The sequence below is a fragment of the Lutra lutra genome, chromosome 8, assembly GCF_902655055.1.
Source record: "Lutra lutra chromosome 8, mLutLut1.2, whole genome shotgun sequence".
Lineage (NCBI taxonomy): Eukaryota > Metazoa > Chordata > Mammalia > Carnivora > Mustelidae > Lutra > Lutra lutra.
The window spans coordinates 15908561-15928183 of NC_062285.1; the positions used below are offsets into that span (position 1 = coordinate 15908561).

The following is a 19623-nucleotide window of genomic DNA, read 5'->3' on the forward strand; positions in this document are numbered from 1 at the left end:
TATTTTTTGGAGAGAGAGAGAGCAAGAGTATGAGGATTTGGAGGGACATGTTCTGAGAGGGGGAAGGAGGTGAGAAGGAGGAGAGAGGGAAGGAGGGAGACAGAGAGAGAGAGAGAGAAGGGAGAATTTAAGCAGGCTCCCATGGAACCTGATGCAGGGCTCGATTTCATGACCCTGAGATGATGACCTGAGCCGAAATCAAGATCTGGACGCTTAACCAACCGAGCCACCCAGGCGCCCCGCCTGTCTTGAAATTCTTAATGATTTCTGGAACAAGGCACACTGAAAAATACGTAGCCTGATACACCCGGGAACCCTACTGATGGCAGATTGATGAGCTGCTTTCCCCTCTCTCTTGCTAAACAAGGAGACCCCTTTTAGCAGTGGGATTATCGCATCACCTACACCGCCGCTCCTGGCTACACCGCTCAGGGCCTTCCCACGGAGGAAAACCAGAAAAAGGTCAGTGCACAGATCCGTGCACTCCCTGAAGCGTGAGCTGTCATGGAGAGGACCGACCTGGGTGTTTCAGAGCAAACGCTCAGCTCAGATTACCTGCCAGAGAGAACACCCATTAACAGTTAAATTGTCTCCTTGAGTTAATTTTTCTGTGCCAGGCCCCCAAAGTGGCTGATTCCCAGATTTATGTTCCATTAAGACCGCTTCTGGAATAAAGACTGGGATCTGGCTTTGGCACTCAGCGGGCATATTCCTCGACTAGAAAAATCCTTCCATTCCCTGGCTAGCCCATGGAGATCTAAAGAAAGTCACAGGGTCCTCAATGAAGAAGGTACCTGCTCGTTAAGCTCGGCAGAATATCCAGGAAGATGTCTTCATTCTGACTTAAAAAAAAAAAAAAAAAAAAAAAAGACGCACTCAGTTTAGCAAAATAGCCAAGAGATAATATTACTTTAAGCAACAGGGCCACGTTCCTGGCCTCTGCCGTTTTGGTCATCTCTGCAGCCCACGGCAGAGAGGAAACATTTGATGACTTGTCATTTTCCATTGCAAAAGGCAATAATCCTTGAAGAGAGTCAGAATCAAATTTCTGTTTCTCGTTCAGGGTCACCGTGGTGGTAATATGTATAAAAATAGAGTTGTAAGGGCTAACCTTTTTTTTTTTTTAATTTCCTGTACACAGCCACTTAGTTCCAAATATAAATTCCCCCTCTTTTTTTCTGTGTCATTCACTTTCCCCCTGCAAACTGTCATTGCGAATTCACAGTCTCCTCACAGGGTCCCCTCCCCTGATGCCAGCTCTCACTGCACAGACATCATATAGTGCAGAGGAGACAATGGAAATTGCTGATACTAATGAATGTCGGCTACCCTGGAATTTGCTGTATGACAAAAGGCAAAAGGCATTTGGAACAGGGACTCTGCGCTCAGCACTGTGCTGGGCTCCTGGGGTTAGAAGTGCTGCACAGGGTTCTTGAGCTCCTAAGGCACTGAAGGCATATTTTGGGGCCAAGGATAACATATTCATTAACAGCTGGATGAGAGGAGCTAAGAGTTGTGGCAGGGTGTCTGCAGAAGGGGTCTGGGGGCAGGACTGCTGGCACTGGAGGGTGGATAGGGTGGGGGGCAGGGAGGGGGAGAACATGCGTGAACTGAGCCAAGTCACACACCCGTGTTCTCAGGTCTCTGTGCCCTGGGGGTCACCCAGGAGGAGAAAGTGGGACATCTGCTGGCCTCTCAAGGGACATTTCCCCCGTCTCTCTCTCAGCTGAGCCCACAGATTCATGGTTCAAAGCTGCAGAGTACCGAGCGGTCTCTTCCTAGGAGGCAACCTCAGGGCAGGGTTTTGTCTCCTGTTACCCTCTTCAGTAATACCAAATATGTGAAAAAGCATCACTTTTATCTGACTTGACGCTCAGCCATCTTTGAAAGAGTTCTGCCCCCAAATGATGTCCTCCTCCCCTGTGGAATTCATTCCTCCCTGCCCACTTGGATAAGCCCCCGAAGACCCATGGCGGAGGCGGGGGGAGGGGACATACAGGGCAGCTACCTGGGGACACTCCTGCTTTTGGACCTGTCGTCTTAGGGTCATTCTCCGAAGAAACCCCCTTTCACTCTCAAGAGTATATTGGTTTGAGCAGGTAAGTGCTGTCACCCACACCCAGCTCAGTCACAGCTGACTGGACCAAGCAGTAGCCACACCTTATCTTGACCGGACCCCTTAGACTCTCTCCCCAAGAAATGGAGACCTGGGACAGAGGAGCGATTTCATGTGAGGTCATAGGAAGTCGTGGCTGATAAGGACAGGGAATGGGAAACAGAGAATACAGAGGAAGGGGTAGATCTGTTCAGAAAAACAGAGATGAGAGATCCCCATGACCCAAAGGGTGGAGAGCAGCTATGTGGGCCACTGGGCACCCCGGGTCCTGATTTCAGCATGCTGGGGGGCCTTTCCCATTAATTCCTTCCAATTAATTTCATTTTTGTTCTTAAACTGGTTTGAGATGACTTTGTGCCTTGTAAGCAAGCTATCAGGAACACAGACCAATTCTAACATCTCCCAGCCTTGGGCAGTTAAGACACTGCCACATTTATTTTTTTTATTTTTTTTTAAAGATTTTATTTATTTATTTGACAGAGAGAGATCACAAGCAGGCAGAGAGGCAGGCAGAGAGAGAGGAGGAAGCAGGCTCCCTGCTGAGCAGAGAGCCCGATGCGGGGCTCGATCCCAGGACCCTGAGATCATGACCTGAGCCGAAGGCAGAGGCTTAACACACTGAGCCACCCAGGCGCCCCAGACACTGCCACATTTAAAATATTAGCATGATAATACATGCATTTCACCGATGAAACTCTCTTTAAAAAACTATGGGGGAGGTTATGCTGTAGGGTTACTACGATGGTTTTTCATGAAGTTGGGGGCACCCAAATATGTCCTCTCTACTGAGATTTTTACTGTGTATGGTATCCTTGTTATGTAGGAAAGGAGATTATTTTAATTAACAAAAAAAGGGGGGCGGGATACTCACATAATCTCAGGTTTGGCCTAATAAAAAAGTCTTTACATTGGGAGCTATTCTCATTTTGGCTCAGGCGAAGCCTTTTCTCCGTCAGGCACAGTCTGTGGCATGGCATTTGGAGCGTTTGCCCCAAGCTGCTGAGCGGAGAGCTGACCCTCACGGGGAAGAAACGTGGAGCTGTGAATGGTGGAAATTCTACATGAGCCATAGGAACGGGACTCAAGGGTTTGGAAGGCTGGATTTCCCTCTGTGCTTCATGGGGACCCAGGATACCAATCCATCGCCCTCTGTTTCCATCGCAACTTTCTAGATGTTTTCCCCAAATCCCCAGGTGACCTCCAAACCTTCAAACCCAAACAGGAATTCCTTTGGGGTCCTGCACCCCAAGGAATGGTTTGTGTAAACCACGCCACCTGAACTCCCCTCACCCTTTCTAGTCGTCCCTTCTTCAAAGAGGGCTTTCTATCATCAAGAGATGCTGGGGTAACAGGCCTCATGCAGGTCTCCCCTTGGCTCCATCTGCAACATGGGCAGACTGGTCCTCGAGGAAGGTTCTCCTCCTAGTGAAGGGATGAGGGGAGAGCGAGCCAGAACGAATGAACCGATGCCTGCCGCACGTGACTGACCTACGGGATTCTCATTTACACCTCACCGCCACTCATGACCCTGGTCACCACCGAGAACACAAACCGTTTAAGCGACCTGCCTGAAAGTCTAGCGAGTGAAGGAACCGGGACCAAGTCTGGAGGATTCCAGAGCTGACAGTCAGTGCTAAAGACATTTAACTGGGAGTCTGGAGATGCTGGCTCTAGTTAAGCTTCTACCGAAAGGTGGGAAACGCAGAGCCTCCCCGAGTCCTAGTTTCTCGTCTGTAAGACCAGAGAGGTTGAACTAGCTGGTCGTTAGTAAAGTGGTAAAGTCATTGAACTGGGCGTCTAAGGACAAAGGATTAAGATTTCATAACTTCCACATACACATCACGCAAAGGAGAAAAAAAACCACATCACCCAGAAGAATTTCGTTTATTCTTTCTTTCAATTATTTACCCTACTGCACTTGCTGGACAGAAATACGCAACTTCGCTATAGCACGAGGATCGAGGTTTCTACACTTACATCCTCAAGAGCATGCAACACAGTTGGCCAGCATTAATTTTTTAGAAGACTGACATACTTGCATTTTATCATCATGAACAAATATTTGCTGAAATGTTCACCACGAGCATTATGCTGTGCTAGGAGATCAAATTTACTCTCATTCTTCACAATGTTGCTTTATTTGGAGATCAAAGCCAAAGGGAAAAGGAAGTTTAAGCTACAGGTACTCATGGTGGGTTTCCATTCCCATTTTTCGGACCCCTTAAAGTCAAAATTGAAATGTTGAGGTCTAAAAAAATGAAGCCTGCAAACATAGCTTTACGTAGTATGTTAGTCGTCAGGAACCGTGAGGTGTCTGGTTACTTGGGCTAGACACTTCACTTCAAATTCTGTTATCTTTTGAAAACAAAACTCAACATTGCCTTAGTCAAGTTTTGCATCATTCTAATTAATGCTCAATTTCCACAGAGAATTCGGAGATAAGACGTTTCTCACATGCAACGTATTTGGCGTGACTCATTATCCTAATACAGTTGACTTTTTTTTTCTTAAAGATTTTTATTTATTTATTTGTGTGTGTGAGAGACACAAAGGGCACAAACAGGGGGAGCAGCAGGGAGAGGAAGAACCAGGCTCCGCGCTGAGCAAGGACCTGGGATCATGACCTGAGCCGAAGGCAGACCCACTTACACCGGGAGTTTTTTGATGAATATAGTACAGGGCTGTAAGTGTATTTTCTTGTCCTTCTGATTTCCTTAATAACATTTTCTTTTCTCCAGCTTTCTGTATCTTAAGAATAAAGTATGTAACACATATAACACACAGAATATGTGTTACTCAACTGCTTATGTTATCGGCAAGGCTTCCAGTCAATAGTGGGCTCTTAGTTGTTAGGTTCTGGGGGAGTCACAGTTACACATGCATTTGTGGCTGTGAGGGGGGTCAGCGCCCCCAACGCCTGAGTTGTTCAAGGATTAACCGTACTCGTTAACTGACACAGTTAATTTAATCATGACATTCAGACATTTTAGTCCCATTTCTTGTACTCAGGAAGCTTTCGACTCAAACGGAGTTAAAATTCTGCCTTCAACTGAAGAGAACTTTCTAGTCCTTCGGTACTCTTGTGAAAGACTCAAGGAGCAAAATATTAGAAGTTAACAACCAGGGATCATCCCCAGACTTCTGTTTACTCCACCATCCGGCCTCCGCAGTGGCCTCAGGAGAATTAAGAATTGTCGCTAAGTAAAGTTGAAGTGTCTCCTTTGCTTAGAGCCCTTTCTATAAACCACAGTGCGGTCCCTTGCCTCCCTTCTTTGCCTCCCCTTGTTTCCAAATTGTTTTCTTTTCTTTCATTTAAGTAATACATGTGTCCAACGTGGAGTTTGAACCCACAACCCTGAGATTAAGAGTCGCAAACTGCACTGACTGAGCCGGCCAGGCGCCCCTCCTTGTTTCCAAATTCTAAGGCCTCTGCAGGGTTTGGGCCTGGCAATGGGGAGAATGACAAGAGCTCTCCTGGACATATCTGACTTCCTCCTGCCCACGTCCTTACATAAACTCACCCCAGTGGCCGCATCTGTCTAGGCTGACGTCCTCTCCCTTCAGGTGGCCCACGTGCCACTCTCAGCTGAGCCCAGGGCGCACAGCCAGGTGCGTTTCAGCAGCAGCAGGCCCTGGGCTCCGCAAGGCTCCTTGGCTCCTTCCCACCACTTCTGTGGCAGATGGCCAGAGAAGCAAAACCCAAGCCGCTCTCTCCTCAGGGTCAATTTTGTACTGATGGCCAGCCAGGGGAATAGACAGAGGACATCCACTATTCTAGAACATGACAGGTGGATGTGAGCACTAGTACACAAACATGAGAACGAAATGCTTGGTTTTATAACAATGGTGTTAAAGACTTAGATGAGAAGTCGGCTTTTATTTTTAATAAAAATCTTGAGTGCAAGCAGTGCACGGTCCTGATGTGAGTACAAAGACACACAATGGACTGTAGAATGCGTATCTGTGTCCCAGGCAAAAGGGTGCAGACACACACCAGCTTTGCCCCTAATCAAGAACTCCTGGGCCTTACAACCGGAAAGACAGATCTGCCCAAACCCTCACTTTAAGGCCGACTTCCAACTGTGCATACCTGAGATTCTCAGAAGTTTCTCCTATCTTAAGTTTAGCTCTGAAAAATCAGTATTTCTCTTCCTCGGCTTGGACATGGGGGGGGGGGGGGAGCATTTTCTCCAGGATTTATTTTGATGAGTTCCCCTTGATAAACTCAGTTTATACCCTGTTTCTTCAAGGGTAGGATTTCAGCCCCTTCCTCCCTCTTTCCACCAAAAGAGTACCCAGACATTCTTCATGATTTTCACCTGTGAAAACAGAAAACTGTTTGGTCTGGAGGAAAATCAGACGATTCAGCAGTTGAGCAAAGTACAACTGTGTTTTTTGTTTCCACATTTTTCTTCCCTGTGTGTGTTACTTCATTATCAGATCAGAAAGATGAAAAGGCAGCGAGGCCAAGTAGTCACTGCCCGCTGCCTCCCCAGCTCCATCCGGCCAGAGGCGTGTCACTGCGCCCTGCGAGCTACGCGCGGAACCCCTCCGCGAGCCGCGAGGAACCCCTCCGCTAACCGCCTCTCACCACGCAAAGCAGTTCTACAGATCCCAAGAAACAAATGACGAAGGCATCTGGTGCAGAAAGGATGCCTCCTCATTATTTAAAGAAGCACCCCACTACATAGATACTCGCTTTCAAGCTGTTTCTGTGGTGGATGACTCTTTTGAGATATTAATTTATCATGTCCTCATCGTTGTCAGCAACAACAACAAAAAAATATGGAACATCTACTCCTAACCCCTATTCTCTGAAACAATTGCCAAGCCTCTGTTCTCAGGTCGTCCCGGGGGAGGTCTATTAACAGTGTCTTCATGCTACAGAGGCCACCAGGAAGACCCTGGTCCTAGATTAGGTTTAGGAGGTAAGGATATGTGGAAAATAAATATGGGAGGGTCCTTCCACCCTGCAGAGCAGAGGAAGATTGCTAATTGGGCAGGAAAAAGGGGGTGAATGATTTGGAGGGCCAGCTAGAGGATGCTAGTTTTGCGGTCGGTGGTGGTGGTCATGGCCGTGGTGTTCCTCAAATCATAGAGACCTGGATTTCAGTTACAAGGAGTGGCCCCACCGGGCAGGATGGATGTGTGGCACGCTAGAGCGGCTGAAACCAGTGCCCAAGCTTAGGACGCTTGCCAGACACCCCCATAAGCCCACTGCATAGGGAGGTATGCTAGAAGGCCATTATACCGAGTCCCCGGAGACTCAGGAACCTTACCCAGTTTTATGGGACTAGATGCTGTCCTTAGGATTTACGACCCCAAAGTGACAAGAATCAATTTCTCAATAATTGAGGCCAAGCCAGATTAATTTGATTTGCAAAAATTAGAGAGGGGACAATTCCTGCGCTAGTGGGTCAGGGAGCAAATCTGTAGAGATGACATCTGAAATACAGAATAAATAAGCATAGAGTCACACGAAGGTGCACTAACAAATTACCGTGGAACCAAACCATGGAGCATCACGCCGTCATAATCCAGGCTTTTTAAGGATTTTTATTTATTTATTTATTTATTTATTTTACATATAACTTGAGAAATGGAAGCAATACACCCAGATATTAGCACTGGGTTTCTTTATATGGTAGTATCCTGAGTAACATAATTTCCTCTTTCTTTCTCCAAAATGAGAATAGCCAGCTTTTGCAGATCAATGACTGAATAAGCATATTTTTAAAGAGCTGATCAGAGGAAGGGAAGACTAGCTCACAAAACATTTAGAATCCGGAAAGATGCTTGTCTATGGTGACCTGAAGATTCTGTGGTTCATTCCTGTCCTTGCAAGCATATTCTTTCTGTATAATGAGATTCCAGGTAGAAGGACTCATCCTTCTAGATGGCCCCCGAAAGGAAGACAGGAATTCATGGGGCGGGGGCAGGGGGAGACAGGGCAGGGGTATGAAGACGCATTTTCATTTTCATGCCATGCAAAACTGTGCAGGAATCCAGAACTGCGTGGACTTCCACTTCCAAAAAAGATTACAGCTAAGGAAGAAGAGCCAAAGCCATCCATTACATTCTGGACATGCAGATAATGTGCTTTACCTTTTAAGGAGACAAGTTTCTCACATCTGAAGCTCTTCCCCTACCCCCCCGCCCCCATATCTGTCATTCTGACACCATTACCATAACTTAACTTTAAAGTTCTGATTAAAATGTGACTCCAGGTAAATCTGAAGTTTTAGCCATACTTTACAGTCTCTTGGATATTTTCTACATTTCAACCCCTTCATGGTATGTAGATGATCCGTTTCTCATTTTTTTCCTTTAAGTCATTTGTGCCTAGAGGAGCAGCTAAAACCAGTTACCTTCCAGATGGGCCGTGAGCCCCTTGCCGGGTCAGAGCGGGGAGGTGGGGGGGGCAGCCTTTTCCACTTTCCCGATTGGAGGCCGACCCACCACCTGCCCGCCAGGTGTCCTACCTGGAGTATGACCCAGACTCACTTTCTGAAGCAACACCTTGAACTGGCTGTTCTCGGACCTCCCTCCAAAGCCAGAAAGAGACCAAGACTTTTCAAAGAAGATAAGGCCAGGCTGGCCTCCCTCTGTCTTCAGCCTTCTTTCGCGGGGATAGAAAGTTACACCATCAGCAAGTTCCAAATCTGGATCTCGTTAACTCAGCCCCCCACCCCTTTCAGACACACACTCCTGCCATTCTTATCCAGTGTCCCGCTTTCCTCCTGACCGAGTGGATACAGAGTAGAAGGGCGACTGGAGAACGCTGCGGTTTCCCTGTGGACCCGGTCCGTCTATTCCGCGGATGGACACCCTCCTCTGAAGCCATGAGCAAAACAATGGTACTTCTACAATTTCGAACAAGGAAAATAATTTCACCTTCTGAAGGAGTAATAAACAGTACTTTGTGCCATAATGAGAAAGATGCAGAATATATACAAAATGTCACATATAGCAGAAAGGCTGACGGTAAATTTAACGTTCAAGCCAATCCCACCTCGTTGTACTCCTAAATTTTGTCTCCTCCTCCTCTGAGGTTTTGCCTTTGGATTTTTAGTTTATCCACCCAAGGTAGAGGTCTCTTTATCAAGCTGCCTTGAATCAATCACTCAGTCTCTCTCTCTTTTCTGCTTTATTTTGCACCAAGAAGGTGAGCCGTAGAAACAATTTTCACAGGCTGGGGCTCCTGCTGTCCTCACTGGGAGAAGCCAGATGCCTTTACAACTCAGAGCCAGGAATGCACTTAAAAGGCTTCAGGATAAAAGGTGTCCAAGTCAGGGCTGCTGTTATTATGGTGATGAAAGGGAAGGGGCCTGCTAGCAGGCTTTGAAATTGCAAGACAACCAGCACAACACCAAGGGCTAAGCAGACCTCAGAGAAGGCCTCCTAACAAAGCCAGCTGTAAGTTCATGCCCACGCGCCCAGGACGCAGTGGGGCCCCTACAGCTGAGCTGTGTGGTTATGAAACCAAAGAGGCCTTCCCTGCTAGCCGAGGCCCCTCCCCTGGTCTGTCTTGGGAGATCTGAAGGTGTCCCCCCCACACCCCGTGAGGAAGGCCCCAGGGAGGGAGCTGGGCCAGCAGGGACACTGGGGTGCCCAAGGCCTCCATGCCTCCAAATGCTTGTGGCCAGGCCCTCCTGAGACATTCTGAAAAGAGGCTTTGCTGATACCTTCCACTCCCATTCACAGGCGCGCGCGCGCACACACACACACACACACACACTCTCTCTCTCTCTCCCAATCATCACCAACATCACCACCACCACCAGCTGCTCTCCCAAGACCCAGGAATGCTTTTCAAATGAAAAAAGACCTGTGAAAGGTCTAGCTTCAGGCTGAGTCTCTTTTTTCCTCTAGAGCTGCCCTAGGAGAGCACATCAGGGTTTGGGAAGACAGAAGACAAGATTTAGAATGAGACCTCTTTCCTTTTTATCACACTATTCTTATAGAATCTTCGTAGACTCCAACCCTGCTATGCGCCGGTAGTGACCCCATGTGAAGGTTCTCTGAACGTTTGCTCGCACTTCTCCAAACTTCTCCAAATCAGAATATCTAGTTGATGTGCTTGTGGTGAGGGGTCACTAAAAAATAAGACACAGGAATCTGTCAACCAAAAATGAGGGTGGTTCTAGATAGCTGGGCTCCCTGAGGTCCTGCGGGGGGTCTCTTAGCTTGTGGGGCCCTGCGTGAGAGGAGAGAATATGACCAACCTTTTTCCATGTCCACCCTGCCTGATGTGGGTAAATGGTGACTTCCAGTTTCCAAATGGAGAATGTGACATCCTCAGAGGCTGAGTGGGACTCCTTTACCAGAAAGGAAGATTTCCTACCTTATTATATCCCAATCCTCCAAAATACACTACTGTCATTGTAACTTGGATATAAATGCTTGAAAAAAGAACCCTTGAAAAAAATTCTCATATATCCTATTATTGGCTGATACATCAAAAAAAAAAAAAAAAAAAAGTTGGTGCTGACAATTTGTTTTAAGAATACTGAGGCGGACCCCAAACTCTGCACGGTTTATGATGGAGAAGGCCACATCGGGAAGTCAAATCTTTGTTCTGAAAGTAGAAAGGCATGGTTAAAAATGGTCGCAGATAAAGCTGCAGGGAGGAGCCTCGAGCCATTCTCTTCCCCATCTGCACCCGTTACGCACAACACACAAGCAAGGAAAGAATCAAGCTACCTCTGCTTTTGATGAATTACAGAAATTACAGAAGCGTGAAAACAGGGGCTCCTGGCTGGCTCAGTTAAGGGTATACCTTCGGCTCAGGTCAGGATCCCGGGGTCCTGGGATGGAGGCCCACATTGGGCTCTCTGCTCAGCTGGAAACCTGCTTCTCCCTCTGTCTCTGCCTCTCCCCCTGCGTATGCTCTCCTCCCAGCCCCGTTTCTCTATCAAATAAATAAATAAAATCTTTAAAGGAAAAAAAAAAAAAGGGAAAGGCAATGAAATCAGTGTGGTCACTGAAAGCTGATGGAATGGGAGGAAGGCCACTTTTGTACAAAGGCCAGTCTGGCGCAGGCTTCCTAAAGCGCCATGTGTTGAAGGCCTCACAGCAAGGAGCAAACACCTCAGACCTGTGTATGCTCAGGAGACGAGAAAGAAATAGGCCACGTTTGGCAGCGGGTGGGGAGGGGAGAGGAGGTAGGTGGCAATGTGCCAAAGGGTCAGGTGGCACAGTGTCCAATGCCGAGCCAGGTGTCTAAGCACTGGAATCTCTCCCCACCCTTTCTAGTTCTAAATGGACCCATTATGACCTGAGGACAAGAGGACTGTGGGTAAATAATATGCCGAAAGCCAGCTCTGGGCCCAGACTGCCTGGGGCCAAATCCCAACGATGTGGCCCTGGGCAAGTAATTTAACTTCTCTGTGCCTCGGTTTCCCCACTTGTAAAATGGGGACCCCAGCATGCCCACCCCTGGTGAGAAGTCGGTACTTGTAAAGCACTTGGAACAGTGGCTGGCACACACTGAGTCCTGTGTGAGTGTGTCTGTTCCTCTCATTTATATTGTGAAGATGCACTTCGGCAGAATGGTCTGGACCCCACACGGGATGTCCTGGAGCTGAGGGAAGGAAGAGCCGTAGGGCTCTGAGGTAATCCGAAGGACACAGCTTCTGTCTGACCGCCATGACTACCGTGCCTCAAGCAAGCTGGGGAGAAGGGGGTCCCAATGGAGAGACCCATGCTTCATAGGACTATACTATGATCTCTGACTTACCCCCGTCACTGCCAATTCCACAGTTCAATTTGGGGAAAATAAATGAAATATTTGGAAGCAAGCATGCAATTAGTGTTCACTTGAATATTAACTCTCATAATTAAAACACACACACACACACACACACACACACACACACACACACACACACGTTTCAGAATGCAGCAAGCATTTGGCTGGCTTTGATGGGTTTAAGTCAGGCCTTGGGGGAGCGGGGGAAAGGACAGACGACCGGGTTTAGTGGCGGATGCAGATTAGAATGCCACACGCAAAGGAATAAAAAGGCAGGAGGTGAGGTACAACTCGATGCAGAGAAAGAAAAGGTGGGAGTACTAACTCGCTGAGCTGATTCAATTTTCATCAAGTACCTTTGAATGTCAAGTTCTGCCTGAAGAGAGATCAGCATGCACTGCAAAGCCTGCATGACAGGAGAAAAAGAGAGAGAAAAAAAGATAGACAAGAAAAAGGGTGAAAACATGAAGAGAAAAAGAAGAGGTTGACCAACATGGACCATTTATTCATTCACGAGGAAAATGTATCACAGTTAACCCCTGTCCCGTTCAAAGAAGGAGAAAACGGTGACAGTCCCATCCTTGTATTTTAGGAAGAAATGTTGAAATGCTGAAAGCAAGCCCTGACTGGCAATGAGTTTTCCTTACAATATCTTGCCATAGTTGTATCTAAATTCACCTTGTCGTTTGAGAATGTGTCACTTGGGCCCACTGTCCTGAGGTTGTCCCAAGGTTGCAGGGGAGCTATGGGAGCCTGCTGAACCAGACTGAAATGCCTTCCTTAGTCTGAGGGCAGTTGGGTGGGGAGGCCCAGCCCGCCATCTTGATTGGCACTGGCCACCAGGGTTCTCTATGAACACTGGCTCATGAGCACTGGGCTCTACACCTGTCCTCTGCCACACAGGAAGACAAGACTCTCATGATTAGACCAAGCATGAATACTTAAAGAAATGGAAGGTCAGGATTACGACTGAGGGAACTAATTCTGTCATTGAAACCTGGGTGACCCTGGAGTATGTGTCTTTAGTTTACTCTGGCCAGTATTTAAATATTTCAGTTCTCTTTGATCCACAGATTAATTTTTAGACTTTATTTTCTTTTGAAAAGACCATGGCGGAAAAACATTTTTTTGTTTTAAAAAATGAAAATTTCCATAATCCTGCTGAGCAAATGATTTACTCTTGAATCCAAAATCAGCCAGTGAGAACTGAAGGCTCAGAGAAATATGTCCACACACCCACGTTCACAGCAGCATTATTCACAACGGCCAAACAGCCCCCGTGTCCACCAATGGATGAGTGGATCAACAAAAGACGGTGTATACACGTAACAGCTTACTGAGCCTCACAAAGGAAAGAAATTCAGACACACGATACAACAGGAGTGCGCCTTGAGATTATATGAAGTAAAATAATCCAGACACAACATTTGAACGACCAACCTATACGGAGCCTCTAAACCTCGTCCTAACTGAATTACATAGTATCCGTGATCCATCCCGCCATTAACAGACACAGAGAGAATACGTATATATAATCTGTTTTTCTTGTATTTCTTAATAACTTTATATTATTTACAGAACCCGGTTTCATACATATCAGACACAAATCTCTATAGGAAAAAGAACAGCATCTGGGTGGCTCAGGGATCAAGCGTCTGCGTTCGGCTCCAGTCATGAGGGTCCTGGGATCAAGTCCCACATGGGGCTACCTGCTCAGCGGAGCATCTGCTTCTCCCTCTGCCCTCCCCTCAGCTCATGCTCTCTCTCTCTCTCTCAAATAAATGGATAAGATCTTAAAAAAAAAAAAAAAAAAAAAGAACTTTTTAATACCAATGGCGACATCCCCAAACCCAAAGACGGGTCTCCAGACAAGAAGGGTACTAAAATGGTCTACCCAGAATGCATTCAGAGGCAGCCCATAAAAAGGAAAAGAACTCGAAGGGACTCGGAAGAGGAAAAAAAGGGTGACACCATGAGAAGAGCTATGAGCTGGATTGGCCTCATAAAAGCCCTTTGCTGGGTGAATATATTCTCTCTAGAAAGGTGAGGCTTGCTGTAGGCCCTCCGATTCTTTACGGGCTTCATCAACTATGAAAGAAATCTCCCGAAGTCGGACCACAAATAATAAAGCCCTGTAGGTGCATGGTAAATAAACGTGCAGGACAGAAGCAGGGTGACAGACGTGACGAGCTTCTGTGGACAGGCAAGGGGAAAAGGGTGCAGAAAACCAGAGTCGGCAGGCCAAGGACACGGGGAATAAAATGGGCTGAGACCAGACAGCCCTGCTCAGTGCGGGCGGAGAGCAGGAGAAGGCAGGGGAGACCAGCACCCCTATAAAGAGGCTGCCAGGAGGGCAGAAAACCCAACCACTCTCCAGAGGGGGACTCTCGGCAGAGGAAACAGACCCAGTAGTAACAGAACACTAAGACAGAAGGGGACAAGGAACGGCCCCAAAGCAGCTGCTGTAGGCAAGAGTTGTCCGAAACTCAAGAAAGCAGAGGCAGAAACACAGGAGAGGTCAAAGTCTTCAAACTTGGAACAAACACCAACTCTACCGGTTGCTTTTTTTTCCAGCTTCATGGATGGAAGTCAAGGAAAACACAGAAGCCGGGAGGAAAGGACCCTGGGGTGCTGGAGAAGCAGGAGGCCTTCCTCTCTGAGAAGCTGCAGAAGTTCCTACAGACAAGGGGTTCCAGAACTTGAGGCCACAGGAACTTGAGTTCTGGAATGCCAGGTACCTTTTCCCAGGATTACAGAATTAAACTCAAGTGAGAAAACCTCCTCCCTTCAGGTTCCGTACCTTGTGTGAAATGTTTGGAGCTCCACAGGTTCTGAGCCCCCCAGTAAGGAAGTGGAGGGGGAAAACTGGATCTTATGGCCACTCACATACTCTGGTTAAATCAAGTGTGTAGAGCTTGGAAGTCTGATTTATAGATTTGACCATAAAACAGAAAATTGTTCCTAAAAAAAAAAAAAAAATCAGTGTGGATGGGGAAGGAGTGGCTACGAGTCACTTCAGAGAATTTTAAAGGCGAGCTGTCGTTTATGGACATCACGAGGCTACATCACGCTAAGGGAAAATGGGAAAAAGTGACTGGGAAAACGCAAGCCTCACCTCACGGAAAAAGCTGTAGCGGTAATCATAACAATGCCATAAAATTAAACAGAAGGACATTTTGATTATTTCAAAGACTCCTAGTAAATCCAGTAGCTATCATTAAGAGGAAAATGGTCGGAGTGTCTAGGCGGCTCCATCAGTTAAGAGTCTACCTTGGGCTCACATCATTGCTCCAGGGTCCCGGGATCAAGTCCCACAGAGACTGCCTCTACCTCTCCTTCTGCCCAGCCCCACCCCTGCCATGCACACGTTCTCTCTCTCAAGCAAATAAATAAAAATCTTAAAAAAAAACACACAAAAAACAGAGGAAAGTGGTCAAGGGAAACTACAGAGGGGAAAGGTGCTTCAGATCTCTTGCAGAGGCTAAGTGCAGCAGGAAGAGAAAGAGGTTCAAAAGCTCCCCCGTCCTAAGAATAAAGACAGGACTGATGAGCCTGAGAAGGGTAGAACAGGAAGAGCAGATAGTGGGTAGATGCCGTTTGCTCTTTTTCTGAATTTTCTAGAATAACAATAATTACATAATAATAATAGGAAAAGAGAAGAATATTGGTAAAGATGGCAAAAGGGAAATATAGTTCCCTTGGGAGTGAGAAAGAGAGAGAGAGAGAGAAAGGGAGAGAGAGAGAGAGATGAATCATAAAGGGCTTTGGAGATTTGCCAAAACTGAAAAGCTCGCAAAAAGGTTCTGATTTTGCCCAGAAATGGAAGGCTTTCTGATAAACTTTCCTTCCAGTCAACTGTCGACTATTTAGGAGTAATTTAAGCAGTCTGAAGACTAACTGTGGTCAAAGAAAATGTGTTCATGAAGAAAATGACAAGATCTCGTGAAAACATGTCTGTATTAGGAGTTCCCCAGACTTTATAATTACACAGTAATCACTGAGCTGTCCACCGCATCTTCTTCTAACAAGAAGATCTAATTGCCAGAGCCTTAACTTAGAATTTTCTTCATGTTTCTAAATTGGCGGACCCGTATTTTCCTCTTCCTCCTCTCTTACTGCCAACACCCTTGTTCTTTATTTTACCAATGGAGAATTATCAGTATTAGTTTCCACTTAGTTCAAGATTTAAGGGATGCAAAGGGCTATTTTTACCCAATTTCTGAAAGCCCTCTGTCTCCTGCTTTTGGAACCACAGACTGCTACTTCATTTCTGTAAGCCTGACTTTCCTTATCTGGAAAGGGAGGACAATAATAGTATTTACTTCACATAGTTGTTATGAGGATCAAATGGGATGGGGGCACGGAAACCAAGAGGCACAATTCCTGGCACAAACTAAGAATGCAAATGCTAGGAACTTGAAGCCTTTGTTAAAAACAATCGCATTCCCCCAAAGATGCTTTACTGACAATAATGAAGCGATAAGTACCCAATGCCTCAAAAGGGTGCTTATCCTTCTGATTCGGCATTCGATTTCAAGCAACTGACTTTAAGGAAATAATCTGTAGTAACCCACAAGCGTGCACGCCACGGAACCGACCGAACTAAGCAGGCACTAGCAATGATGAAGGAGCAGAGCCTGTAACAACAGAGAATGGAGTTCACGGGTATAATTCAGCGGGAAAAATCATGGTAGGTGAAACGACATGTGTTTGGTTTTCCTTGAGTCTATATACTTGGAAAAAAAAATAGAACATACACCAAAATGCTGGTCCATATGGGTTGTCAGATCATGATTTTTTACCCTTTATCTGTTCTTTCTAGCATTTCTAGAATAAACATGTATTACTTTTGTACTAAAATATATGTGTGGGTGTGTGTATTTATTTAAAAGTTGCCCAGGATTTGCGACTTGTGCTTTTCTGATTTGTTTCTGCCTCCCCCAACACGAAGCGCTGAATATAGTATAAACAGCTACAGACAAATTTAAAAGAAAATCGGAAAACAGGATTTTGTTCATTTGATAGCCTTAAAATTGGTTAGAACAGTAAGATCATATCTGAATGCACAGCCTCTTTACCACTGGTTGGCTTGTCGTTTTTTCTCACGTTGGTTATGTATCAGTCGCACCACAAGGGGGCGCCTTGAACTCAAGGCGTACCATGAATGCAGTCCCTAGCAGGAGGGGAGGAAACCGCTGAAATCCTAGTCTTGGGAGGAAACAAGACACACTTCGCACTGATGGCTTGGAGTCAGTCTTCAGCTCTTCAGAATGCCCCAGAGTCCCTTGTACAGTGCATTTTCGCTGTATATAACCAGTCAGAAAAAATTACAACGGGTGACCGTTTGTGTCATTAACACCAATGACAGCAGAGAGCTGATATCTGCAAGTCTAATGAAGTTGCCACTGAAGAAAGAAAAATGAGTAGCAGCTCCCCCTCCCCGCAAAACTAAAGAACATCACAAAAGCCAATGTTGGGGAAATTGTGTGAGAAGTCATTCTATCCCAAAGACACACAGTTCTACCAGTAACTTGGGGACCAAAGCAATTTTAGGTTATTCGGGGTAAAAAGAAAAAGTTAACTCTGCGGAGAGACCCAACTGTACATAATTCCTTTCTAAAAATGTTTAAGATACTAAAGATGGAATAAAAGTAGGTAGCCTTGAGAGACTTTGTGAGTCATGGTCAGTATTATAATTGATTAACAATAACCTTAAAACATAAGATAAAGTCTGAGGGACTCTCAAGAGTAAACAGACCTCCCCCACCCCCCACCAAAAAAAATGCAACATCTCAAAAAGAAAAAGATTCAGGGCAGAAATCCTAGGAATTTCGAATTTCCTGAGAATTCCAAATAATTCTACAGTGAATTCATGCCAGCGATGGGGGATATAACTTTTGCAAAGAGAGAACTAGCCTTGAGCCTCAAGTTCAACTCTTAATGTCTTGGAGCACCTCACCTTGGAAATACTGACGAGGTCATGAGTCACGTGCAGCTTCCTCATCCTTAAAGTGCTAAAAATTAGTAATAATAGTATTTGTATTACAGTTTTGTTGTATGAAGTGAGATAAGTTCTAAAAAATGAGAAATCCATGCCTCACATCAGGATGGCCACAACTCCCGTGCTGGTCTTCTCGTGACTCCAACGGAGGGAGGGGGTCTGATGTTTAAAAAAAAAAAAAAGAAAAGAAAGAAATCTATTTGTCGACTTATGCATACAATGGAGTGCTGGCTTTCAAAAAAGTGGGTTTACACGGTTACACAGTTATTTCTACTACCTTGCTGTGGCCTGCAAAAGCGGACTGTAAAGTAAGCAAGGAAACCTGTCCCACTCTGGGCAGACATTTGAGCGGTCCAAGCTCTAGACACAACATGGTGTTTGTGGCCAGTGTTCTGAACAACACAGCAGCTGTGGAAGACTGTGGTATTAACCCTAGTCATTCTCCACGTCTGGGGTTTCCAACCCCACCCTTCGTAACTCACAGAATACGGGAAGAAACGATGCAACAGACCTTGGAGAGATCCGCAAAGGTTGGGTCTCACGCAAAGGGAAGGATGAGGATGAGGATACTAGTTATAAAATGACCCATGTCTCCTTAACAGATCTCAGCAGGCTTTCCTAAGGTCCTTCCTCCACATTTCCACTTACCAAAGAAGGAAAAGAAGCCCAGCGCCCCAGGGAGTGTTAGAGAAAATGTCTGGGAAGAGTTAAGCCAGGTCATCTCCAAAAGGGGGACAGGTATCTTGGAACCACCCTGACCAGATGCAATCTCTGGGCATCGGAATGACCAGTTCCTTGAGAATTCTGTCAATTTTTGTGTACTGCACTTAATGCTACTTGACATGCGAGACAGCTCATTTGCTTGCATGCTTCTTCTCTGCCCGTCCTCACCCTCCACGTAAGCACCAGTACGGCAGGGATCTCTCCAGGGCTCAGACTTCCCTCCAGAACGAACAGAAAGGCTGGAAGAAGACCCTGGTGCTCAAGGAGCCTTGGCTTTGGCAACAGGCTTGATCTGAATGCTTACCTCCTGTCCCTTTGACTAGCTCAGGTCTGAGGAGGCCAGGCACCGGTAGCCAGCCCAGAAACTCCCCAAAGCTCACATGAGCCTCCTCAGAAAACCCATGGGACTATCCCCAGACCCCATGCTCCATCCAGAGCGTTCCTACCCGTCACCCTGACTTCCCCCCATGCTTTAATGCTTCTTGGCTACTCTCACACCTTCTTGGAAAGAGGAAAATCTCCATCTGATGTGGAATTTCTGTTTGGCAGGGTTTCCCTTCGATGTCCACCAAAACCCTCCTCCCCTGAACACTAAACTCAAGGGAAACAAAAATAGTCAAAACTTTAAAAAGGGGGGAGGCTTTGAACTCCAGCTTTCTATTTCTCCCTCATTATTCCAAACCTCTGTGATCCACTCCATCCTTCTTCAATGGCTGTTGCTGTAAGGGGAGTGACACTGCCTGCTGGGGGCACAGTACCCACCGACACCTGCCTCAGTCAGGCCACCATGGGACCAGGCCTTGCTTGAGAAGCTTAAGTTGTTGAACTTGAGACGTAACTGAAGGTACGAATTTTAATAGCGAGGAGAGAGGGTATAATTGAATTTTAACTCGGAGAAAGGAAGGATAAAAAATGGGATCATTTACTGAAACCAGTCGGGAACACACTGCACTTCTGATCCTCCCTCTTCTCCCAGAGAAAATCGTCACAGAGACTAGAATCTCTTAGATTTTGACCAACCTGCCCCTGAAT

At 46.3% G+C, this 19623-nt stretch overlaps 1 protein-coding gene across 20 annotated transcripts in view; it reads right to left on the reverse strand.

The window, feature by feature from the left end:
• The window catches only part of KIAA1217 (KIAA1217 ortholog), a 750245-nt gene that overhangs the window by 141297 nt on the left and 589325 nt on the right, over nt 1-19623 (reverse strand). For 12 of the 20 annotated variants that reach the window (XM_047742845.1, XM_047742844.1, XM_047742846.1 and 9 more), the window contains one exon: nt 12193-12273. The exons of 7 other annotated variants lie outside the window; for them this stretch is intronic. In XM_047742845.1, coding sequence (XP_047598801.1) covers nt 12193-12273 — 81 coding nt within the window. The remainder of the gene's footprint in view (nt 1-12192; nt 12274-19623) is intronic. One more of the 20 variants, XM_047742850.1, reaches the window with a different exon arrangement.